The 25,910-nt window shown below is 43.6% G+C and overlaps 1 protein-coding gene across 3 annotated transcripts in view; it reads right to left on the bottom strand.

Moving 5' to 3' along the window:
• Positions 1-25,910, bottom strand: part of LOC110529197 (DNA polymerase zeta catalytic subunit) — a 112,671-nt gene that overhangs the window by 8,704 nt on the left and 78,057 nt on the right. For all 3 annotated transcript variants that reach the window (XR_005052823.1, XM_036984919.1, XM_036984920.1), the window contains 9 exons: positions 23,621-24,498; positions 23,175-23,263; positions 20,244-20,369; positions 19,900-20,092; positions 17,965-18,076; positions 7,857-7,972; positions 7,085-7,203; positions 6,851-6,969; positions 3,697-3,838 (listed from right to left, as the gene is read on the bottom strand). Coding sequence is in view for 2 of the 3 variants with exons in the window: in XM_036984919.1 (XP_036840814.1) it covers positions 3,697-3,838; positions 6,851-6,969; positions 7,085-7,203; positions 7,857-7,972; positions 17,965-18,076; positions 19,900-20,092; positions 20,244-20,369; positions 23,175-23,263; positions 23,621-24,498 (1,894 nt within the window). In the remaining variant the exon portion in view is untranslated. The remainder of the gene's footprint in view (positions 1-3,696; positions 3,839-6,850; positions 6,970-7,084; positions 7,204-7,856; positions 7,973-17,964; positions 18,077-19,899; positions 20,093-20,243; positions 20,370-23,174; positions 23,264-23,620; positions 24,499-25,910) is intronic.

Here is a 25,910-nt window from a genome sequence, read left to right as displayed (position 1 = left end):
GGAGAGAGGAGAGAGACACACGGTACAGCAGGGAGGAGAGAGAGCAGAGTAAGACATGGTACAGCAGGGAGGAGAGAGAGCAGAGTGAGACATGGTACAGCAGGAAGGAGAGAGGGGAGAGGGCAGAGTGACACATGGTACAGCAGGGAGGAGACAGGGCAGAGTGAGACATGGTACAGCAGGGAGGAGAGAGGAGAGAGGGCAGAGTGAGACATGGTACAGCAGGGAGGAGAGAGGGCAGAGTGAGACACGGTACAGCAGGGAGGAGAGAGGGCAGAGTGACACATGGTACAGCAGGGAGGAGAGAGGAGAGAGGGCAGAGTGAGACACGGTACAGCAGGGAGGAGAGAGGAGAGCGAGCAGAGTGAGACACGGTACAGCAGGGAGGACAGAGGAGAGAGGAGAGAGGGCAGAGTGAGACACAGTACTGCAGGGAGATGAGAGGATAGAGTGAGACACGGTACAGGAGAGAGGAGAGAGAGCAGAGTGAGACACGGTACAGCAGGGAGGAGAGAGGAGAGAGAGCAGAGTGAGACATGGTACAGCAGGGAGGAGAGAGGAGAGAGAGCAGAGTGAGACATGGTACAGCAGGGAGGAGAGAGAACAGAGTGAGACATGGTACAGCAGGGAGGAGAGAGGAGAGAGGGCAGAGTGAGACATGGTACAGCAGGGAGGAGAGAAGAGAGAGAGCAGAGTGAGACATGTTACAGCAGGGATGAGAGAGGAGAGAGAGCAGAGTGAGACATGGTACAGCAGGGAGGAGAGAGGAGAGAGAGCAGAGTGAGACATGGTACAGCAGGGATGAGAGAGGAGAGCGAGCAGAGTGAGACATGGTACAGCAGGGAGGAGAGAGGAGAGAGAGCAGAGTGAGACATGGTACAGCAGGGAGGAGAGAGAACAGAGTGAGACATGGTACAGCAGGAAGGAGAGAGGAGAGAGGGCAGAGTGACACATGGTACAGCAGGGAGGAGAGAGGAGAGAGAGCAGAGTGACACATGGTACAGCAGGGAGGAGAGAGAGCAGAGTGACACATGGTACAGCAGGGAGGAGAGAGAGCAGAGTGAGACATGGTACAGCAGGGAGGAGAGAGAACAGAGTGAGACATGGTACAGCAGGAAGGAGAGAGGAGAGAGACACACGGTACAGCAGGGAGGAGAGAGAGCAGAGTAAGACATGGTACAGCAGGGAGGAGAGAGAGCAGAGTGAGACATGGTACAGCAGGAAGGAGAGAGGGGAGAGGGCAGAGTGACACATGGTACAGCAGGGAGGAGACAGGGCAGAGTGAGACATGGTACAGCAGGGAGGAGAGAGGAGAGAGGGCAGAGTGAGACATGGTACAGCAGGGAGGAGAGAGGGCAGAGTGAGACACGGTACAGCAGGGAGGAGAGAGGGCAGAGTGACACATGGTACAGCAGGGAGGAGAGAGGAGAGAGGGCAGAGTGAGACACGGTACAGCAGGGAGGAGAGAGGAGAGAGGGCAGAGTGAGACACGGTACAGCAGGGAGGAGAGAGGAGAGAGAGCAGAGTGAGACACGGTACAGCAGGGAGGAGAGAGGGCAGAGTGAGACATGGTACAGCAGGGAGGAGAGAGGAGAGAGGGCAGAGTGAGACATGGTACAGCAGGGAGGAGAGAGGAGAGAGAGCAGAGTGAGACATGGTACAGCAGGGAGGAGAGAGGAGAGAGGGCAGAGTGAGACATGGTACAGCAGGGAGGAGAGAGGAGAGAGGGCAGAGTGAGACATGGTACAGCAGGGAGGAGAGAGGAGAGAGAGCAGAGTGAGACATGGTACAGCAGGGAGGAGAGAGGAGAGAGGGCAGAGTGAGACATGGTACAGCAGGGAGGAGAGAGGAGAGAGAGCAGAGTGAGACATGGTACAGCAGGGAGGAGAGAGGAGAGAGGGCAGAGTGAGACATGGTACAGCAGGGAGGAGAGAGGAGAGAGAGCAGAGTGAGACACGGTACAGCAGGGAGGAGAGAGGAGAGAGGGCAGAGTGAGACATGGTACAGCAGGGAGGAGAGAGGAGAGAGAGCAGAGTGAGACATGGTACAGCAGGGAGGAGAGAGGGCAGAGTGACACATGGTACAGCAGGGAGGAGAGAGGAGAGAGGGCAGAGTGAGACATGGTACAGCAGGGAGGAGAGAGGAGAGAGAGCAGAGTGAGACACGGTACAGCAGGGAGGAGAGAGGAGAGCGAGCAGAGTGACACATTCTAGTCTACCACAGAGGGGGAGGTAGAGGTGAGCCAGACAGACACATTCTAGTCTACCACAGAGGGGGAGGTAGAGGTGAGCCAGACAGACACATTCTAGTCTACCACAGAGGAGGAGGTAGAGGTGAGCCAGACAGACACATTCTAGTCTACCACAGAGGGGGAGGTAGAGGTGAGCCAGACAGACACATTCTAGTCTACCACAGAGGGGGAGGTAGAGGTGAGCCAGACAGACACATTCTAGTCTACCACAGAGGGGGAGGTAGAGGTGAGCCAGACAGACACATTCTAGTCTACCACAGAGGAGGAGGTAGAGGTGAGCCAGACAGACACATTCTAGTCTACCACAGAGGGGGAGGTAGAGGTGAGCCAGACAGACACATTCTAGTCTACCACAGAGGGGGAGGTAGAGGTGAGCCAGACAGACACATTCTAGTCTACCACAGAGGGGGAGGTAGAGGTGAGCCTGAACTTCAACTGCCCTAAATGAGAGGCATATCAGCTACATTGGACAGTGAGTGAGTGAAGCAAGGTTATTATAGTAAACGAAAACTAAAATCATGAAAAAAACAATTTAGTAAACTGAAATAAACAAACCGGTTTAAAAAAAATAAAGCTATACTGGAACTATCTTTGATCCCAAAACGAAGTAAAAATAAAACAGTCATGAAATTTGTTCAGTTTTAGTAATTGTATATATATATTTGTTTATCTAAATGGGGATTTCAAGCTTTTGGGGGGATTTCAAGCTGACAATCTGGCGGGTAAATGCAGCCAGGAGATGGCGATTTTTCCAAATAAGAATAGTTTGTGTATCACTAGATAACTAATAGCCAACTTGATTCTTCTAACGTGTACAGAGATATACTATCTAAATTTGATCACTCGTCTCATAGAATTTTTTATCAACCCCTACAAACATGTTCAAGAATTATAATCCACATTTGTTGTTGCTGCAGGATTATTTTGCTGCTGTGAAACTGATTTAGACAGATCTGTACTATTAAAGTTAAAAAGCATTGGATTGGTGTCACCAGATTTCTTTGCACTAGTCTCTGTGCTCTTCCTTTTAAATCCAAGTGACATTGAGGTTGGCTTTACAATTTAAACCTAACCTAAACTATGACCTGACCCGTCACCTTATATTTTACTGACCCAAGTTGCAGGAAGTGACATCCCAAAAAACAAACTATACAACCCAAATGGCTCCTAGCCTCCCACACATTCCTTCTGTCCCCAACACTAAAACTAAATATTAACATTTCGATACAACTAAAACTAAATAAACATTTGCAAATCAGGTCAGAAAACAAACTGAACATAAACTGAATTTTAAAATATATAAATAAAATAAAATAGAAAAACAGTTTACTATAATACCCTTGGCACGAAACACCATGTTGTACCTGTAGCTAAACATTACATCAACACAGTGTTAATTCACATCTCATAACGTTCCAATAACGTTCCGTGTGCTGGGTCCTGACCTGGGATCCCCTGGTGAGCACGTGATAGAACTGGATCCCAAACACCCTGGCCAGCTCGCTGGTCCTGCCGATAATGTCATGTTGCTGGAGAAGCTGCATGGTACCGCCCACCCGGCTAACATAGTGGTCCACCACCTTCCACCTGGCAGGCACACAACACAGTCGGTGTCAACTTCATCCAAAAGTACTGCAGATGTCAAGACACAATTTATTGTCTGTTTCAACTGAATTGGTATGAAGAACCAATAAAGAGTTGATCACAAAAAAATTGTGACTCTAGTCAGTGGCGCAATTTTTGTTTTAGAAGTGTGGGGGGCGGGGGGCGGCATAATTATTATATATATATTTTTTTATCTAGTCGGATAAACACTCCAAACAGCCTACTGGACCGGTTAGAGACGTCCGCATGGTCCTAAAGCACACGGTTGCCTCGTTTTGTATCACAATTTCAATGATAAACTGAGGGGCACAAAAATGCAATTTCAGTGAAAGTTGCACCCCTGACGATAGTATTAATGGGAGCACATCAATGAAATCACATTTTATTGGTCACATACACAGATTTAGCAGATATTATTGCAGATGTAACGAAATGCTTGTGTTTCTACCTCCAACGGTGCAGTAGTATCTAACAATTCACAATAGACACAAATCTGAAGTAAAATAATGTATATTAAGAAATATATAAATATTAGGATGAGCAATGTCAGAGTGGCATTGACTAAAATACAGTAGAATAGAATACAGTATATACATAAGAAATGAGTAAAGCAGTATGTAAACATTATTAAAGTGACTAGAGTTCCATAGCTAAAGTGGCCAGTGATTCCATGTCTATGTATATAGGGCAGCAGCCTCTAAGGTGCAGGGTTGAGTAGCCGGGTGGTATCCGGTTAGTGATGGCTGTTTAACAGTCTGATGGCCTTGAGATAGAAGTTGTTTTTCAGTCTCTCGGTTTCAGCTTTGATGCACCTGTACTGACCTTGCCTTCTGGATGGTAGTGGGGTGAACAGGCCATGGCTCGGGTGGTTGATGCCCTTGATGATATTTTTGGCCTTACTGTGACATCGGGTGCTGTAGGTGTCCTGGAGGGCAGGCAGTGAGCCCATGATGATGCGATGGGCAGACCGCACCACCCTCTGGACAGCCCTGCGGTTGCGGGAGGTGCAGTTGCCGTACCAGGCGGTGATACAGCCCAACATGATGCTCTCAATTGTGCATCTGTAAAAGTTTGTGAGGGTCTTGGGGGCCAAGCAGAATTTCCTTAGCCTCCTGAGGTTGAAGAGGCGCTGTTGTCTGTGTGGGTGGACCATTTCAGATTGTCAGTGATGTGTACGCCGAGGAACTTGAAGCTTTTCAACTTGAAGCTTTCCACTGCGGTCCCATTGATGTGGATAGGGGCGTGCTCCCTCTGCTGTTTCCTGAAGTCCACGATCAGCTCCTCGTGTCGTCTGCAAACTTGATGATTGAGTTGGAGGCTTGCGTCATGGTTGAACAGGAAGTACAGGAGGAGGCTGAGCACGTACCCTTGTGGGGCCCCTGTGTTGAGGATCAGTAATGTGGAGGTGTTGTTTCCTACCTTCACCACCTGGGGGCGGCCAGTCAGGATGCCCAGGGCCCCAAGATCAATGATGAGCTTGGAGGGTACTATGGTGTTCTAGTCAATGAACAGCATTCTTACATAGGTATTCCTCTTGTCCAGATGGGATAGGGCAGTGTGCAGTGCGACGGCGATTGCATCATCTGTGTATCTATTGGGGCGGTATGCAAATTGAAGTGGGTCTAGGGTGTCAGGTAAGGTGGAGGTGATATGATCCTTAACTAGCCTCTCAAAACACTTCATGATGACAGAAGTGAGTGCTACGGGATAGTCATCGAGTTCATTTACCTTTGCCTTCTTGGGTACAGGAACAATGGTGGACATCTTGAAACATGTATGGACTGTGTCTGTAAACACTCCAGCCAGCTGGTCTGTGCATGCTCTGAGGACGTGGCTAGGGATGCCGTCTGGGCCGGCAGCCTTGCGAGGGTTAACGCTCTTAAATGTCTTACTCACGTCGGCCACGGAGAACGAGAGCCCACAGTCCTTGGGAGCGGGCCGCGTTGGTGGCACTGTGTTATACTCAAAGCGGGCAAAGAAGCTTTTTAACTTGTCTGAGAGCAAGACGTCGGTGTCCGCGACCTGGCTGGTTTTCCCTTTGTAATCCGTGATTGTCTGTAGACCCGGCCACATACGTCTCGTGTCAGCCGTTGAATTGCGACTCCACTTTGTCTCTGTACTGACGTGTTGCCTGTTTGATTGCCTTACGGAGGGAATAACTACACTGTTTGTATTCTACCATATACAATAAATGCGGCCTCGGGATATGTGGTTTTCAGTGTAGCTCCTTGAGGGCCGTCGTGGTATCGGCTTGAGGGAGAATATACACAACTATAACCAAATAAATGTATCTTGAGAGGTAATACGGTCGGCATTTGATTGTGAGGTATTCTAAGTCAGGTGAACAAAAGGACTTGAGTTTCTGTACGTTATCACAATCACACCATGAGTAGTAAATCATGAAACATACACCATCGCCTTTCTTCTTCCCGGAGAGTTCTTTATTCCTGTCTGCGCGATGTACTGAGAACCCAGCTGGCTGTATGGACAAGGACAGTATAATCAGAGAGAGTCATGATTCCGTGAAACAGAGTATGTTATAGTCCCTGATGTCTCTCTGGAAGGACCTCCTCACCCTGAGCTCGTCCAGAGACTGAACATTAGCGGGTTATATACTCAGAAGCGGTGGCTGGAGTGCACGCCTCCTGAGTCAGACTAGAAGTCCACTCCGAATACCTCTCCTCCACCGGCTGTGTCTTGGAGCAGCCTCTGGAATAAGTTAAATTGCCCTGGGGGGTACGAACAAAGGATCCAATTCGGCAAAGTCATAATGCTGGTGAGTTACCACCGCTCAGATATCCAAACGTTATTTCTGTCTGTATACAATAACACAAAAAACATTGTGGGCTAATAATGTAAGAAATAAGACACAAAAAAACAAAATACTGCAAAGTTGCTTAGGAGCAAGAAGCAGAGCTGCCATGGCTGTCAGCTCTTGAAAAGAGAGAGCAGCCAGGTAAATGGGTGTATCCAGTAGGATGGTGTATTGCCCACCTGTACAGGTCAGTGTTGTGGTCGAACCAGTCTGACAGGGAGCGGGGGCTGTACAGGGGGAAGCGCTGGTGCAGGACGTGGAAGGCCACATTCTCAAAACTGTAGTTGTTCAATGTCACCTGGGAAAAAAACAATGAAATACACACTTACAAATGACCTAAGAAACCAAAGCATCTGGAATTATGTTCTTAAAATAAAAGGGAAGTGATTAATAACGTCTGCAGCAGCAGCTACCTCAGTCTTCATAATTCTCCACAGGTTGATGACGATACGTCCGATGATGTGTATCTCTGTCATGGTGTCTGCTCTATACTCGTCTCTCTCTGCTGCGAAATGGTTCTCTTTGGCGTTACCTGAAGACAACAGACATACAGACGTTATTACACCCATGGAGGAGCAGCCAGACGACATTCTCCTTTGACCCGGATAGAATGGCTGGGTATAGAGCAGTAGAACGTCAGAAAGAAACCTGCTCGAGGTTTCTGTATGAGTGCCAATATACTGTATTTGAATACAGTGGAGTGGAGCATAAATTCACTCCAACAATTGCACAGTATTTGAATCAAATCAGATTTCAAATAGAACACCCCCATGCTACGAAACACGATACTTTACCTAAATCACAGAGAAATATCTACACTCAATAAACAAGCTCTCAAGCTGTGGATTAGCTACATTACACGGCTTCCTTTAGGAGAGGAAGTGCTTATTTTATTCTCTCACCAGACCTGTTTTATAGGAGCTAAAAGGTGCGAGTGAGCAGTGTTGTGGCAGAAAACAGGGCCAGGGGTCAGTGCCACCCTACCAAATATGTAACTACTATGTAATATGTAACAAACAAAACACATATCAAGCTGTGTAATTAACAATTGTTGCTGTGTTATTAACAATTGTCACTGTTTCCTTTAGGAGAGGAAGTTCATATTCTTCCATCAATCAGACCATTTGTATTGGTAATAAAGCAGTATTGTGGCAGCAAACAGGGCCAGGATCAGTGCCACCCTACCTGGTACCCGGGAAAGTTGCTGGCACAGGTCCACACCGAGTGCTGATGCCCGCTGGAGGAGGTAGCCCCAGGAGCGCATCTGGACCTCGTAGCCCACCAGGATGTCTGGGTCAAACCTGCCATGACAGAACAGAGACTTACATGACAGGAGAAAGAGCAGTACAAATGTTTAACACGGGCCAAAACAATATAGAAAATAGTATTTTAGATTACTTAGAAAGGTGAACAAATACACACAGTACCAGTCAAAATGTGGACACACCCACTCATTCAAGAGTTTTTCTACATTTTAGAATAAGTGAAGACATCAAAACTATGAAATAACATGTAGTAAATCATTAAGTAACCAAAAAAGGGTTAAATAAATCAAAATATATTTTATAATTGAGATTCTTCAAAGTAGCCACCCTTTTGACTTAATGACAGCTTTGCATACTCTTGGCATTCTCTCAACCAGCTTTATGAGGTAGTCACCTGGAATGCATTTCGATTAACAGGTGTGCCGTGTTAAAAGTTCATTTGTGGAATTTCTTTCCTTCTTAATGTGTTTGGGCAAATCAGTTGTTTTGTGACAAGGTATGAGTGGTATACAGAAGATAGCCCTATTTGGTAAAAGACCAAGTCCATATTATGGCAAGAACAGCTCAAATAACCAAAGAGAAACGACAGTCCCTTATTACTTGAAGACATGAAGGTCATTAAGAACTTTGAAAGTTTCTTCAAGTGCATTCGCAAAAACCATCAAGTGCTATGACGAACCTGGCTCTCGTGAGGACCGCCACAGGAAAGGAAGACCCAGAGATACCTCTGCTGCAGAGGATAAGTTCACTAGAGTTACCAGCCTCTGAAATTGCAGCCCAAATCAATGCTTCACAGAGTTCAAGTAACAGACACATCTTAACATCAACTGTTCATGGTCGAATTGCTGCAAAGAAACCACTACTAAAGGACACCAAAAAGAAGAAGAGACTTGCTTTCGCCAGAAACACGAACATATGCATTGCTTTCTGTTTGGGTTTTTAGGCTGGGTTTCTGTATAGCACTTTGTGACATCGGCTGATGTAAAAAAGGGCTTTATAAATACATTTGATTGATTGATTTGATGGAATGGACATTAGGCCGGGGGAAATCTGTCCTTGGTCTGATGAGTCCAAATTTGATATTTTTGGTTCCAACCGCCATGTCTTTGTGAGACGAGTAGGTGAACGGATGATCTCCACATGTGTAGTTCCCACCATGAAGCATGGAGGAGAAGGTGTGATGGTGTGGGGGTGCTTTGCTGGTGACACGGTCAGTGGTTTATTTATAATTCAATAACAAGCATGGCTACTAGGGTTGCAAAGGGTCGGAAACTTTCCGGTAAATTTACGGAAATTTTCCATGGGAAGTTAAGCCCTGGAATTTGGGGAATTTTGCTAACCTTTTTAGCAAAAGTTAACCTTTTTTTGTGGAATACACAAGGCAATTATCAGTCTTGTGCCATATTTTGGTTAAAATATCCCCAATTCAATGGAATTGCAACCCTCTGCATGCACAGTGCATTCTTCCATCACATCACAGCTGATTCTCAAGATCTTGCACACTAATGAGATGCTATTGAGCACACACGACTACACTGTCTGAGCCAAATACTACATGCTTTCTGGTAAGTTTTGATTGCAATACTGGGTGGGGCGAAAATATTTTTCATGACATACATTATTTTTTGTCAACTAGTAAATAGTAGCCTCCACAAAGTGTGTTTAAATAATTTCTAATTTGTATAATTTCTAACTGCTAGTTAGTTTTTGCTACCATGTGGGTTTTTAGCTTGCTTGAGCTGGCTGAGTGTTAATTCACCTGTTTCCATACATGTTTCATTTTAAAACCTTTATCTTACAAAGGAGTTGTTTAATCTAACTGCTTAACTATTTATCTGTACATGGAATTGTATTTGTTTTTTTTTTAACTCATTTGTTTCTCATCTTTTACAGGAAAATGTGCACCAACTGATGTGTGGAGACATTTCACTGCAGCTAAAGTAGAAGGAAAAGCTGTGTACATTTACAAATACTGTGCCAAATCATATGTGAAGAATGCAACAAAGATGCAGAATCATCTGGCCAAGTGCATAAAGTTCCCTCAGCACTTACAACAAGCAACCTCTGACAAAAGTCCCTCTACTTCTATTCAAGGTGAAAATTATGAAATCAGACACCTTATTGATAGCAATAGCTCATGGTCCTCCTGGAATCAAAAGTTTTTTGTTGACTCAATGGAGAAACGTTAGAGAAAAGCTGATGAATGTCTTGCTCGAGCTGCGTATGCCACTGATAATGTTATTGGAAGAGATTTCTAAATGTTCTTCACCCAGCATACACCCCTCCAACCAGACATGCTTTATCTACTAATTTGCTGGATGCAGAGTTCATCAGAGTTCTAGTGAAGGTCAAGCAAATCTTAGAGAAAGCAGACTGTACTGCAATCATCTCTGATGGGTGGTTGAATGTTAATGGGCAAGTAATAATTAACTACATCATCTTCACCCCTCAACCAGTGTTCTACAAGAGCACAGACCCAAGGGCCAACAGACGCACCAATCTCTACATTGCAGATGAGCTGAAGGCAGTGGACCACAGAAGGTATTTGCACTGGTGACAGACAACGCTGCAAACATGAAGGCAGCTTGGTCTAAAGTGGAGGAGTCCTATCCTCACATCACACCCATTGGCTGTCCTGCTCATGCATTGAATCTGCTCCTCAAGGACATCATGGCACTGAAAACAATGGATACACTTTACAAGAAAGCCAAGGAAATGGTTAGGTATGTGAAGGGTCATCAAGTTGTAGCAGCAATCTACCTCACAAGGCAAAGTGAGAAGAATAAGAGCACCACATTGAAGCTGCCCAGCAACACCTGTTGGGGTGGTGTTGTCATCATGTTTGACAGTCTCCTAGAGGGGAAGGAGTCTCTCCAAGAAATGGCCATTTCACAGTCTGCCGATATGGACAGTCCCATCAAGAGGATCCTCCTGGATAATGTATTTTGGGAGAGAGTGGTAAGCAGCCTGAAATCTATAGCAGTAGCCATTGCACGCATTGAGGGAGACAATACCATCCTGTCTGATGTTCAGACTGCTTGCAGATGTAAGAGAAGAAATCTGTACTGCCCTGCCCACTTCGCTGTTGCGCCAAGCAGAGGAAACTGCAGTTCTGAAATACATCAAAACGCGTGAAGACTTCTGCCTGAAGCCCATACACACCGCAGCGTACATATTGGGCCCCAAGTATGCTGGCAAGAGCATCCTGTCTGGTGCAGAGATCAACAAGGCCTATGGTGTCATCACTACCATGTCTCGCCACTTTGGCCTAGATGAGGGCAAGGTTCTTGGCTGTCTGGCGAAGTACACTTCCAAGAAAGGGCTTTAAGATGGAGATGCAATATGGCAGTCGTGCCAACATATCTCATCAGCCACCTGGTGGAAGGGACTTTGGAGGGACCATCATCCTCCAAATCCCACCAACATCAGCCGCCTCAGAGCGCAACTGGTCCTTGTTTGGGAACACACACCAAAGCAGGCAACAGGTTGACCAATACAAGGGTTGAAAAATTGATGGTCATCTGGGCAAATTTGAGGCTTTTTGAGCCTGACAACGAGCCATCCTCAACAGGGTTGGAAAGTGACAGTGAAGATGAGGCCTCAGAGTCTGATGTTCAAGAGGTGGACATTGAGGAGGTCCAGGGAGAAGACATAGAAGCCCGAGAGGAAGACAACCAAAGCTTTAGTTTCTAGACTATCATTTTACAGAAAATGTTTTTGGGAGATGCGATGGATCATTGGGGATCATTCAATATTCCCTTTCTTTTTCTGTTCAGTGAAATCATCCCATGATTTGAAGAGTCAACTCATTTAATTAAAGTTCAATTTGCAACTAAATATATATACAGTGCCTTGCGAAAGTATTCGGCCCCCTTGAACTTTGCGACCTTTTGCCACATTTCAGGCTTCAAACATAAAGATATAAAACTGTATTTTTTTGTGAAGAATCAACAACAAGTGGGACACAATCATGAAGTGGAACGACATTTATTGGATATTTCAAACTTTTTTAACAAATCAAAAACTGAAAAATTGGGCGTGCAAAATTATTCAGCCCCCTTAAGTTAATACTTTGTAGCGCCACCTTTTGCTGCGATTACAGCTGTAAGTCGCTTGGGGTATGTCTATCAGTTTTGCACATCGAGAGACTGAAAGTTTTTCCCATTCCTCCTTGCAAAACAGCTCGAGCTCAGTGAGGTTGGATGGAGAGCATTTGTGAACAGCAGTTTTCAGTTCTTTCCACAGATTCTCGATTGGATTCAGGTCTGGACTTTGACTTGGCCATTCTAACACCTGGATATGTTTATTTTTGAACCATTCCATTGTAGATTTTGCTTTATGTTTTGGATCATTGTCTTGTTGGAAGACAAATCTAAATCCCAGTCTCAGGTCTTTTGCAGACTCCATCAGGTTTTCTTCCAGAAATGTCCTGTATTTGGCTCCATCCATCTTCCCATCAATTTGAACCCTCTTCCCTGTCCCTGCTGAAGAAAAGCAGGCCCAAACCATGATGCTGCCACCACCATGTTTGACAGTGGGGATGGTGTGTTCAGGGTGATGCGCTGTGTTGCTTTTACGCCAAACATAACATCTTGCATTGTTGCCAAAAAGTTCAATTTTGGTTTCATCTGACCAGAGCACCTTCTTCCACATGTTTGGTGTGTCTCCCAGGTGGCTTGTGGCAAACTTTAAACGACACTTTTTATGGATATCTTTAAGAAATGGCTTTCTTCTTGCCACTCTTCCATAAAGGCCAGATTTGTGCAATATACGAATGATTGTTGTCCTATGGACAGAGTCTCCCACCTCAGCTGTAGATCTCTGCAGTTCATCCAGAGTGATCATGGGCCTCTTGGCTGCATCTCTGATCAGTCTTCTCCTTGTATGAGCTGAAAGTTTAGAGGGACGGCCAGGTCTTGGTAGATTTGCAGTGGTCTGATACTCCTTCCATTTCAATATTATCGCTTGCACAGTGCTCCTTGGGATGTTTAAAGCTTGGGAAATCTTTTTGTATCCAAATCCGGCTTTAAACTTCTTCACAACAGTATCTCGGACCTGCCTGGTGTGTTCCTTGTTCTTCGTGATGCTCTCTGCGCTTTTAACGGACCTCTGAGACTATCACAGTGCAGGTGCATTTATACGGAGACTTGATTACACGCAGGTGGATTGTATTTATCATCATTAGTCATTTAGGTCAACATTGGATCATTCAGAGATCCTCACTGAACTTCTGGAGAGAGTTTGCTGCACTGAAAGTAAAGGGGCTGAATAATTTTGCACGGCCAATTTTTCAGTTTTTGATTTGTTAAAAAAGTTTGAAATATCCAATAAATGTCGTTCCACTTCATGATTGTGTCCCACTTGTTGTTGATTCTTCACAAAAAAATACAGTTTTATATCTTTATGTTTGAAGCCTGAAATGTGGCAAAAGGTCGCAAAGTTCAAGGGGGCCGAATACTTTCGCAAGGCACTGTATATTTTTATTGGAAGGATTTAATCATTTGCAATTATGTCTACTTATGTTAAGGTAAAAGGTTGTTTCTGCCTCCATATATGGTAAATATATCCAATGCAAAAAACATCTACATGTAAATGGTATTAATATTCATTTGCATATATTCCTGTTAATTCCCACGGAATGTTTCCAACTCTGAATATTCCCCAAAATGTGCAACCCTAATGGCTACCACAACATTCTGCAGCAATACGCCATCCCATCTGGTTTGCACTTAGCGGGACTATCATTTGTTTTTCCAACAGGACAATGACCCAACACAAATCCAGGCTGTGTAAGGACTATTTGACCAAGAAGGAGAGTGATGGTGTGCTGCATCAGATGACCTGGCCTCCACAATCATCCAACCTCAACCCAATTGAGATGGTTTGAGATGAGTTGGACCGCAGAATGAAGGAAAAGCAGCCAACAAGTGTTCAGCATATGTGGGAACAAGACTCTTGAAAAAGCATTCCAGGTAAAGCTGGATGAGAGAATGCCAAGAGTGTGCAAAGCTGTCATCAATGCAAAGGGTGGCTACTTTGAATCTAAAATAGAAAAAATATTTTGATTTGTTTAACACATTTTAGGTCACTACATGATTCCATATTTCATAGTTTTGATGTCTTCACTATTATTTTACAATGCTATTCGGTGGAGGTGTGTGGTCCAAGTCTGAGTTTAAGAACATCTGTCTGAAAGGTTCTCTTTTCCAAGCTTAAAAAGGATAAACATTGACACGCAACACCATGGGCCAGGAAAAGTTAAATACATTGGCAATGCTGTCGGGCTGGGAAAATACGTTTTGAACAGTCATCCAACTCGGAATTCCAAGCCGGGAACTCGGGCTTCTTTGTAGAGCTCCAACCTAAAGATCACGGAGTCATAATTCAACCTTGTCCCCCCCAAGAGTTCCCAGTTGTCTTGAAAGCACCCTAAATCCAGAGAATGCCAGATTTTGCTGACTAAGTTTGATTACAAAGGACATTCGTTCAAGTGAGCACAGCACAACAACGGTGATCCAAAAATATGTCCTGTATGCTGCTGCATAAATTATGTAAATTTGCCAGGGAGATAGGGAGATATGAATACTGTAGCTAAGAAAGTAATACTAAGTGTATATTGTGTAGTACGCTGTTAAGTAGTCCATGTGCCTCAACCTAGTAATTTGGTCTCTTTCCTCCTCAACATTTAGCCTACTGTTCTGACTTGGTGGTGCACATGTAGCCTATAGCCTATTTTGGAGATATGTCATCATTGAATATGGTAAGAGCTTTCTCATTGTCTGCTTATATGCCCCCATGATTTATACTACGGTTCTGACTTGGTGTACAGGGAGAATACTGTAAGAACGGCCCATGTTCTGAATTCTGTAGCTGTACATTTCAAAAGAGCTGAAAAAATTATTATTTTGAATACTCATTCATTAACGTCTTAAATAGAAATTACGGCTTGCCTCATCAGCTCATCGTTCTCATTAGTATCTTATTCATAATTTTAGGCCATGTTGGAATGATTTACTTGTTTTGCTTACATTGTGTATTATAAATAGTTTGTGCTTTTCTTCACGGGGAGGAGATACTATATAATGTTGTTGGGTCTGTAACCATGATTGCCATTCCCTTCCCATTAAAATAAAACAATTTCAACAAAAAGTTCAGTATTCGACCCCAGTATTTCCAGTTGATATTGTGTGGGTTGTTTTGTTTGTGCAATGCGCTGTCTGGGTCTAGGTATATTGTCTATAAAAGTGGATAATGCATTCGGAAAGTATTCAGACCCCTTTACTTGTGCCACATTTTTGTTACGTTACAGCCTAATTCTAAAATGGATTAAATAAATATGTTTCCTCATCAATCTACACACAACACCCCATAATAACAAGGCAAAACAGGTTTTTAGAAATGTTTGCAAATGCTATGAACCGCAAAATTGAGCTCAGGTTTCCATTGATCATCCTTGAGACGTTTCTACAACTTGGAGTCCACCAGTGGTACATTCAATTGATTGGACATGACTTGGAAAGGCACCCACCTGTCTATATAAGGTCCCACAGTTGAATGTGCATGTCAGAGCAAAAACCAAACCATGAGGTCGAAGGAGTTGTCCGTAGAGCTCCGAGACAGTATTGTGTCGAGGCACAGATTTGGGGAAGGGTACCGAAAAATTAATGCAGCATTGAAGGTCACCAAGAACCCAGTGTTCGTCATTCTTAAATGGAAAAAGTTGAGAACCACCAAGACTCTTCCTAGAGTTGGCCGCCCAGCCAAACTGAGCAATCAGGGGAGAAGGGCCTTGGTCAGGGAGGTGATAAAGAACTCGATGGTCACTCTAAAGGAGCTCTAGAGTTCATCTGTGGAGATGGGAGAACCTTCCAGAAGGGCAACCATCTCTGCAGCACTCCACCAATCAGGCCTTTATGGTAGAGTGGCCAGACGGAAGACACTCCTCAGTAAAAGGCACATGACAGCCCGCTTGGAGTTTGTCAAAAGGCAGCTAAAGACTCTCAGACCATGATAAACAAGATTCTCTGGTCTGATGAAACCAAGATTGAACTCTTTGGCCTGAATGCCAAGTGTCACATCTGAAGGAAACCTGGCACCATCCCTACGGTGATGCATGGTGGTGGCAGCATCATGCTGTGGGGATGTTTTCAGCAGCAGGGACTGGGTGACTAGTCAGGATCGAGGGAAAGATGAACAGAGCAAAGTACAGAGCAATCCTTGATGAAAACCTGCTCCAGAGCGCTCAGGACCTCAGACTGGGACGAAGGTTCACCTTCCAACAGGACAACAACCCTAAGCACACAGCCAAGACAACACAGGAGTGGCTTCAGGACAAGTCTCTGAATGTCCTTGAGTGGCCAAGCCAGAGCCCGGACTTGAACCCGATCGAACATCTCTTGAGAGACCTGACCTGCTGTGCAGCGACCCTCCCCATCCAACCTGACAAGAGCTTGAGAGGATATGCAGAAAAGAATGTGAGAAACTCTCCAAATACAGGTGTGCCAAGCTTGTAGCGTCATTCCCAAGAAGACTCAAGGCTGTAATTGCTGCCAAAGGTGCTTCAACAAAAGTACTGAGTAAAGGGTCTGAATAGTTATGTAAATGTTATAGTTCAGCTTTTTATTTTAAATGAATTTGATAACATTTCTAAAAACATGTTTTGCTTTGTAATTATGGGGTATTGTGTGTAGATTGATGAGGAAAAATAACAATTTCATCCATTTTAGAATAAGGCTGTAACGTAACAAAATGTGGAAAAAGTCAAGGGGTCTGAATACTTTCTGAATGCACTGCAGGCCGAATAAAATAATAAGATGTTATGTAGTGAATTTGCCTGCATGCATCTAAAAATAATTGGTTAGAGTTTGCCCCACCAACATTTACATGCTAAAGTTGCCACTGTAGACGATACATTAAAACCCCTGTTTATAAGTTAATTGAAATTCAAAATATGTTTGGGGTGCTTCATGCGCCATCAGTGTGGGGAACATGAGCACCCAGGTAAATGTTTTACAACCGATTAGGTGTAGCAACAATGCTACTGTGTGCTTCAGATCTCTTTGTTCACAAAGTAAGGATCAAGGTCAAATCTACAGGAGCCAATATAGAGAGCAATAGTAATTCCATCTTTTTGTAGGAACTAACGGATGCTGGCTCGTTGGCCAAAGCCTATGGGGAAATGAATAGGGCTTTTGTTTTTGGGATCAACAACAAAAATAAATCAAATAAAATAAAAATAAGATTGTCCTATGTCCTCTGTCACATTAGCTAAAGTCTTGCCTGATTATGTATTTCTAAACATTGATCCATTTTGAGACACACATTAATTGACTTATTGATGTGGGGATATTTATGTGGAATATATTAACTGAATGTGTTTGTATACTGTACCTTTTTCATAACTTTACTGAAGTTGATTGTAAATGAGGTAATTGGTAGGGTTTGTGATGCATTCTGGGTAATGGGTATTGCGACAAGAAGCATGTCATTTCTTTATTTGAAAGGCAGACAGGTAACAGGTCGGCATGCGGCCGGTTTTACAGGCATGGTTGAATCCCGAGTTATCTTTGGTTAGAGCCTACCTTTTGTTCATCGTCCTGTTTTTTTAAAATGTTTAAAGTTCGCCGGCTATACCCACTTGCAAATAAATAGCCTCCCTCTGGCAAGAAAAACAGATCTTCATCGTATGCCTCCTCGCTGTTAAAATCCAACCGCATGGTCAACCTTCACATAAGGTCTGTGGTATAAACACAGGTTTAGGAGATCTTATACATTTTGTTCTATGAGATCATCTTCATCAGCTAACGACACTTTTTGTGAATTTCAAAGCATTTTATATAAATCAGAACAAGCTGACTGATATCTCATAAAACAACATTTTTAAGAGCTACTAAGACTATGTTAACTTCGTAACTTATTTTCGCTGTTCATCCCAAAACCCAATTCATTCATTTCCCCCATAGGGATGGCCAACGAACCAACTAATTTCAGCTCTTTAGAACCAGAAGCTGGCGAGTGCTTTACTGTACCTTCTTATGACAGTGACAACTTCCTGGAACATCTGCTTCTCATTCACGGCGTAGGTGACCTTCAGTCCTGAGACACCTGATCTTACCAGCAGGGGTGCTGTTCCTCTGACACCTGGGAGGGCACACACACAGATAGAGGTACAGTTGAAGTCGGAAGTTTACATACACCTTAGCCAAATACATTTAAACTCTGTTTTTCACAATTCCTGACATTTAATCATAGTAAAAATTCCCTGTTTATTAGGTCAGTTAGGATCACCACTTTATTTTAAGAATGTGAAATGTCAGAAAATAATAGTAGAGAGAATTATATATTTCAGCTTTCATTTCTTTCATCACATTCGCAGTGGGTCAGATGTTTACATACACTCAATTAGTATTTGGTAGCATTGCCTTTAAATTGGGTCAAATGTTTCGGGTAGCCTTCCACAAGGTTCCCACAATAAGTTGGGTCAATTTTGGCCCATTCCTCCTGACAGGTCTTGTGTAACTAAGATTGAGGTCAGGGCTTTGTGATGGCCACTCCAATACCTAAACTCTGTTGTCCTTAAGCCATTTTGCCACAACTTTGAAAGTATGCTTGGTGTCATTGTCCATTTGGAAGATCTTTTGCGACCAAACGTTAACTGATGTCTTGAGATGTTTCAATATATCCATATAATTTCCCAACCTCATGATGCTATCTGCTTTGTGAAGTGCACCAGTTTCTCCTGCAGCAAAGCACCCCCACAACATGATGCTGCCACCCCCGTGCTTCACGTTGGGATGGCGTTCTTCGGCTTGCAAGCCTCCCCCTTTTCCCTACAAACATAACGATGGTCATTATGGCCAAACAGTTCTATTTTTGTTTCATCAGACCAGAGGGCATTTCTCCAAAAAGTATGATCTTTGTCCCTATGTGCAGTTACAAGCAGTGGCTTCTTCCTTGCTGAGCGGCCTTTCAGGTTATGTCGATATAAGACTTGTTTTACTGTCGATATAGATACTTTTGTACCGGTTTCCTCCAGCATCTTCACAAGGTCCTTTACTGTTGTTCTGGGATTGAGTTGCACTTTTCACACCAAAGTACGTTCATCTCTAGGAGACAGAATGCGTCTCCTTCCTGAGCAGTATGATGCCTGCGTGGTCCCATGGTGTTTATACTTGCTTACTATTGTTTGTACAGATGAACGTGGTACCTTCAGGCGTTTGGAAATTGCTCCCAAGGATGAACCAGACTTGTCGAGGTCTACAATTTTTTTTCTGAGGTCTTGACTGATTTCTTTTGATTTCCCATGATGTCAAGCAAAGAGGCACGGAGTTTGAAGGTAAGCATTGTGAAATACATCCACAGGTACACCTCCAATTGACTCAAATGATGTCAATTAGCCTATCAGAAGCTTCTAAAGCCATGACACCATTTTCTGGAATTTTCTAAGCTGTTTAAACACACAGTCAACTTAGTGTATGTAAACGTCTGACCAACTGGAATTGTAATACAGTGAATTATAAGTGAAATAATCTTTCTGTAAACAATTGTTGGAAAAATTACTTGTGTCATGCACAAAGTAGATGTCCTAACCGACTTGCCAAAACTATAGTTTGTTGACAAGAAATTTGTGGAGTGGTTGAGAAACGAGTTTTAATGACTTCAACCTAAGTGTATGTAAACTTCTGACTTCAACTGTACATCACAAACATATAGGCTGCATTTACACAGGCAGTCCAATTCGGATCTTTTTTTGCCACTAATTGGTATTTTGACCAATCACATCAGATATGTTGCCCATAATTTGGCAAAAGATCAGATTTGGGCTGCCTGTGTAAACACAGCCATACACGGTCCTTTCAAATCTAAGCACAATGACCATGAACACAATACAACAATACTTGAAGGTCAGATAAGTGTGGTCCATCCAGAACTTGGCAGGAGGGACAGGGTGCGTGACCCATCACCTTGGCCACTCTCCTGGCAGTCCTTGTCTACCACGATGGCCCCAGTCAGCTGGGTCTTGTCTGAGTCAGGTAAAGGTGCGTCAGAGCTGAAGCAGTAGAATAAGGCACATATGGGGTCAAACTCGGGGTCGGGTTCCAGGTCCCGCCGGGTCCGCACGTGAAGCTCCATGCTCATCAACGTCAGGTGCTGCACCTACAGATGAAAGACAAGCAAGATGTCACATTCCTTCCTTACAACTACATTGTGTGTGTGTTTGTCAGTGAGAAAACAGCTGAGTCAGTGGGAAGTGTGTGTGTGTCTGTCAGTTAGTCAATCTCTGTGTGTGTGTGTGTGAGTGTCTCACCTCGTGCAGGGCTTTAGCGTCCTGGAGGTTCTGCAAGCTGACTTTGAATCCGTATGAATTGCTGATGCTGGGGCCCTCGATCTGAGAGTTGTCTTTCTTTGGAGCGTTCAAAGCAGCAAACTGGTTCTGGGGATGGGGAACAGGGGGAAAGCTTATTCACATCACATTAAAGACAGAACAGCGTATCAGGGCGGATCAAGTAAATGCTAAAAATATTTGTTTAATTACGTGAAATCTGACATTTGTTTTGGGCCATTTACTTGATTGATGCTGTTCATCAATATTCTAAAACTGTACATTGCTCATCCAGGTATATTGAGGCCAACATAGGTAACTGACAAAAATAATGCAAACACTTGAGTAAATTAGGGATACAAAGATCTCACTCCAATAAAAAAAAATAGAAAGTTAGCAAAAATAGATAAGATCTTGCTACCATGGAAAGGAAAATACCTGTCAATTTGTGGAAAAATCACCCTGATTAACTCTTTAGTTATATCACAGTTGACCTATTTGCTCATGGTTTTGCCTACACCTAGTGACCTGTTTTTTAAATTATATGAACAAAAAAAAATCCATTTTATTTGGAACGGCAAGCCAGACAAAATGAAAACGGCCTATTTATATAACGAATATGAATTCGGAGGGCAGAAATGATTAAATATTAAAGCATTAGACCTCTCACTTAAGGCATCAGTCATAGAAAAGTTATACTTAAATCCAAACTGGTACTCTAATAAATTGGTTTGAATGTCTCATCCTATGTTCAAGAAGGGCCTTTTCCCCTTTATTCAGATTACACCTGCTCCCTTTCGGTTGTTTGAAAAGGAAATCATCTCCAAAATATCTTGATTTTTTAAACAAACCTTAGAAAGTTGGTTGCAATTTCAGTTTAATCTACCTGAAAAGACAGAACAAATAATACAACAAATATTGTGGTTAAACTCAAATATACTCATTGATTAAAAAAACATATTTTTCGAAGAATTTAAAAAAAAAAAGCTTTAATTTTAATCATAAATAGGACTGGTGGAGTTCTCACACATGCAGCTAACGCAGGCATATGGAAATGTCTGCTCCACCCAAAATTACAACCAATTAATAGTAGAAGGGGAAAAGGGGGAAAAAGTAAGGAACTTGTATGTCGGCCCTGTATTAAAAAACATAAATGGTTAAAGAAAAGTGTGATAAATAAAAACATATATCAATTTAATTTAATTAAGGACAAACAAACTGATAGCTATGCCATATAAATAGCTAAATAGTTGGGAAGAGATTTTGGATGTACCCATTCCACGACACATGGTTTATGAACTGATACGCAAAACAACGCCGGATTCAAAACTTCAAATTTTTCAATTTAAATTACTATACAAAATTCTGTCAACTAATAGAATGTTATATATATGGGAGATACAATCTTCCCAGCTCTGCAGATTCTGCTGTGAGGAGGCAGAGTCATTAGATCATTTATTTTGGTATTGTCCATATGTAGCTTGTTTTCGGTCACAGGTCAAGGAATGGCTGAAGAATTGCAGCATTTGCCTAGAACTAATGCTGCAGATAGATTATGGCTTTTAAAATCACCCAGTAATGCTATCTATCAATCAATAATATAATAATTATTTTAGCAAAAAAACATATTTTTAATTTACAATCTGTAGAAGCTCTGTGAATAGAAAGGTTCACTAATTTTGTGAAGCATCACTGCACAGTTGAAAAATATATGGCAAATAGAAATCCGAAATGGATGATGTTGAGAGATAGATGGGAGAGGTTGAATGGAGCTGAAGGGTGGGACTAATAACAAGATAACCAATGTAAAACATACGGGGTCTGTAAAATGTATATAGGTTCAGAAATGTTGCGAAATAGCACAGTTACAAATAGAAATCAAACTGGATGGACATCAGAAATAGAGGAAGGACTAACAACAAACTAAATATAACTATTGTAAAATAGATTGTGTCTGTAAAATGTGTATAAGATATATCAACTGAAGGTAGAAGCCTAAGTGTTTATTGGTTTACTCCAATTGGGGGAAGGGTGGTAGGGTGGTAATAAAGGTATATTCTAAAAAAAAGTATGTATGTGTATGTATATGTGTATATGTATGTATGCATGTATATATATATATACAATATATATATATATATATATATATATATATATATATATATATATATATATATATATATATATATATATATATATATATATATATATATATATATATATATTTACCCCAAAAATATATGGGGGATTGGAAATGATGCAGACAAGAACATTCTTACCACAATATTAAGCCACCCCTTAAATAAAATAAATAAAAAGTATACAGTATAGCAGGATCTTCCACATAGATGTGGTTCGTGAACGTCCCATTATTCTTTTATTTGTATTTCTTTAACATTTATTTAACTAGGCAAGCCGGTTAAGAGCAAATTCTTATTTATAATGACGGGCTACCACGGCCAAACCTGGACGATGCTGGGCCAATTGTGTGCCGCCCTATCACGGCCAGATGTGACTCAGCCTGGATTGGAACCAGGGACTGTAGTGATGCCTCTTGCACTGAGATGCAGTGCCTTAGACCGCTGCGCCACTTGGGAGCCCCGATGCTTAGGGTCTTACATACAAATACTGGGCAGGCCATTATTTTGACTACCAAGGCTATGCCCCCATAGGATGACGATGCCCCGATACACAGGGCATGAGTGGTCACTGAATGGTTTGATGAGCATGAAAACGATGTAAACCATATGCCATGGCCGTCTTAGTCACCAGATCTCAACCCAATTGAACACTTATGAGAGATTCTGGAATGGCGCCTGAGACGGCTTTTTCACCACCATCAACAAAACACCAAATGATCATTGGAGGGAATGACCTAAATGAACAGGAGCTTAAATTCTGTGCGTTTGTCCTGACCTTCCTCTGTGTGGTCAGTAGCACTCTCCTCAGGGTGTCTGTGTGTTCCCCTCTCCTGTGCTGCAGTCTCTGAGACGTGGACTCTGCGTCTGGAAGAGAAACCATAACAGAAACCCCAAAATGAACTAAGGATCGGGGTGGGGTGGTGCGACGCATAATGACATTCCAGAGGACAAAACCACTGCATGCAGACGGCTTCCTCCTATTAAAACTAATTGCGACAGATTTACAATTCTGGTATGCTTGATTAGTCAATTATGTAGTTGTTTATGGCAGCCATAACAATTTCCCACTGAGGTAAGAAAGAAAGTTGGAGTAAAATAAAAGGTTATAGCGGATGCTATCGCTAATGTAATTTTCCATGGTCTGAGTTAACGTTGGCGGCTGAGGCAGGATGAAGAGTGACAGCTGCTAATAGCCTGCGGCCGGGGAATAAAGGGGCTTACCTTCAGCACCTTCTGTGCTGCACACAGTCTCCGACTCATCCCTGCCTTTGTGTCGCCTAAGGACTGGGGTGCTGTGGAGCTGGGGGCTGGTACACTCCCCGTCCCCCCTGGGCTTCATGGAAGGGAAGGGAGAGGGACTGAGGAAGTGCTTCTCCTCCCTCCTCTCTGGAGAGGTGCAGAGCCTGGGGGACAGGGGTAACCCTCGATCTGACCCTCTCCTCTCTCCCTCTACTGCGTCTGGTCCTGAGGGACTGTGCTGCGTGGGCTCCTGCCATGGCAGCAGGTGTGGAGAGATGGATTTACCAAAGTACTCCTCCTCAGAGTCTCTGATGTTAATGTCCAGTACAGGCTTCACTCCTCTGGGAATGTCCTGAGTTTCCACCCCTCCAACAGGTGATGTCTGTAGGGACAGATCATTCCTCCTCTCCCTCCGAGTCCTCATACCTGAGAGCTTCTCAAACTCCTCCTCGTCCTCCAATGCTGAACAATGGAACGGAGCGGGCTGTTCAGTCCTGTCTGTTTGCTGCTCTTCTCTTACCTGTTCCAACCTTCCCCTCTCCAGTTCTCCCATGTCTCTCCTGCCCCTCTGCAGATGCTCGTACTGTTTTCTGGCATCCAGCCATAGCTGGACGCGTTCCCGCCTGGGGGCACTCATGCAAGGCACCAGGATGACCTTCTGGTCCCCGGCTGAAGAGGGGCTGAGCTGGCCCTGGTCTCTGGTGTCCTCTGCTCCCAGTGTGTGAGAGGAGCCGGCCCGGGTCATGGTAGAGAAGGCTGTCTTCCAGAACTGTAGCCCCTCCAGGCACAGGTCCCCGTTGAACTCAGCCAGCTCCTTGGCCAACTTGGTCTCCACCATCAGCTTACGCCCACCAACCTCCCTGGAGATTTGAAAATGGACATTAATGATGGAATGATTGATGAGGCTGTGATAAGGCATAATATTGCCAATCATAGATATCTATTGTGTCATTCCAACCCTTAAATCAAATCAATCACATGTATTTCTAAAGCCATTTTCACATCAGTACAGTGAGGGTAAAAAGTATTTGATCCCCTGCTGATTTTGTACATTTGCCCACTGACAAAGAAATGATCCATCTATAATTTTAATGGTAGGTTTATTTGAACAGTGCGAGACAGAATAACAACAAAAAAATCCAGAAAAGCGCACGTCAAAAATGTTATAAATTAATTTTCATTTTAATGAGGGAAATAAGTATTTGACCCCTCTGCAAAACATGATTTAGTACTTGGTGGCAAAACCCTTGTTGGCAATCACAGAGGTCAGATGTTTCTTGTAGTTGGCCACCAGGTTTGCACACATCTCAGGAGGGATTTTGTCCCACTCCTCTTTGCAGATCTTCTCTAAATCATTAAGGTTTCGAGGCTGACGTTTGGCAACTCAAACTTTCAGCTCCCTCCACAGATTTGCTCTGGGATTAAGGTGTGGAGACTGGCTAGGCCACTCCAGGACCTTAATGTGCTTCTTCTTGAGCCACTCCTTTGTTAACTTGGCCATGTGTTTTGGGTCATTGTCATGCTGGAATACCCATCCACGACCAATTTTCAATGCCCTGGCTGAGGGAAGGAGGTTCTCACCCAAGATACTCACCCGGTACATGGTCCCGTCCATCATCCCTTTGATGTGGTGAAGTTGTCCTGTCCCCTTAGCAGAAAAACACCCCCAAAGCATAATGTTTCCACCTCCATGTTTGACGGTGGGGATGGTGTTCTTGGGGTCATAGGCAGCATTCCTCCTCCTCCAAACACGGCGAGTCCAGCTGATTCCAAAGAGCTCCATTTTGGTCTCATTTGACCACAACACTTTCACCCAGTTGTCCTCTGAATCATTCAGATGTTCATTAGCAAACTTCAGGCATGCATATGTGCTTTCTTGAGCAGGGGGACCTTGCGGGCGCTGCAGGATTTCAGTCCTTCACGGCGTAGTGTGTTACCGATTGTTTTCTTGGTGACTATGGTCCCAGCTGCCTTGAGATCATTGACAAGATCCTCACGTGTAGGTCTGGGCTGATTCCTCACCGTTCTCATGATCATTGCAACTCCACGAGGTGAGATCTTGCATGGAGCCCCAGGCCGAGGGAGATTTACAGTTATTTTGTGTTTCTTCCATTTGGGAATAATCGCATCAACTGTTGTCACCTTTTCACCAAGCTGCTTGGCGATGGTCTTGTAGCCCATTCCAGCCTTGTGTAGGTCTACAATCTTGTCCCTGACATCCTTGGAGAGTTCTTTGGTCTTGGCCATGGTGGAGAGTTTGGAATCTGATTGA

The sequence above is a fragment of the Oncorhynchus mykiss genome, chromosome 8 (genome assembly GCF_013265735.2).
Source record: "Oncorhynchus mykiss isolate Arlee chromosome 8, USDA_OmykA_1.1, whole genome shotgun sequence".
Lineage (NCBI taxonomy): Eukaryota > Metazoa > Chordata > Actinopteri > Salmoniformes > Salmonidae > Oncorhynchus > Oncorhynchus mykiss.
Note: the sequence above shows the minus strand (reverse complement) of the source record. Positions and strands in the feature narration are given on the sequence as shown.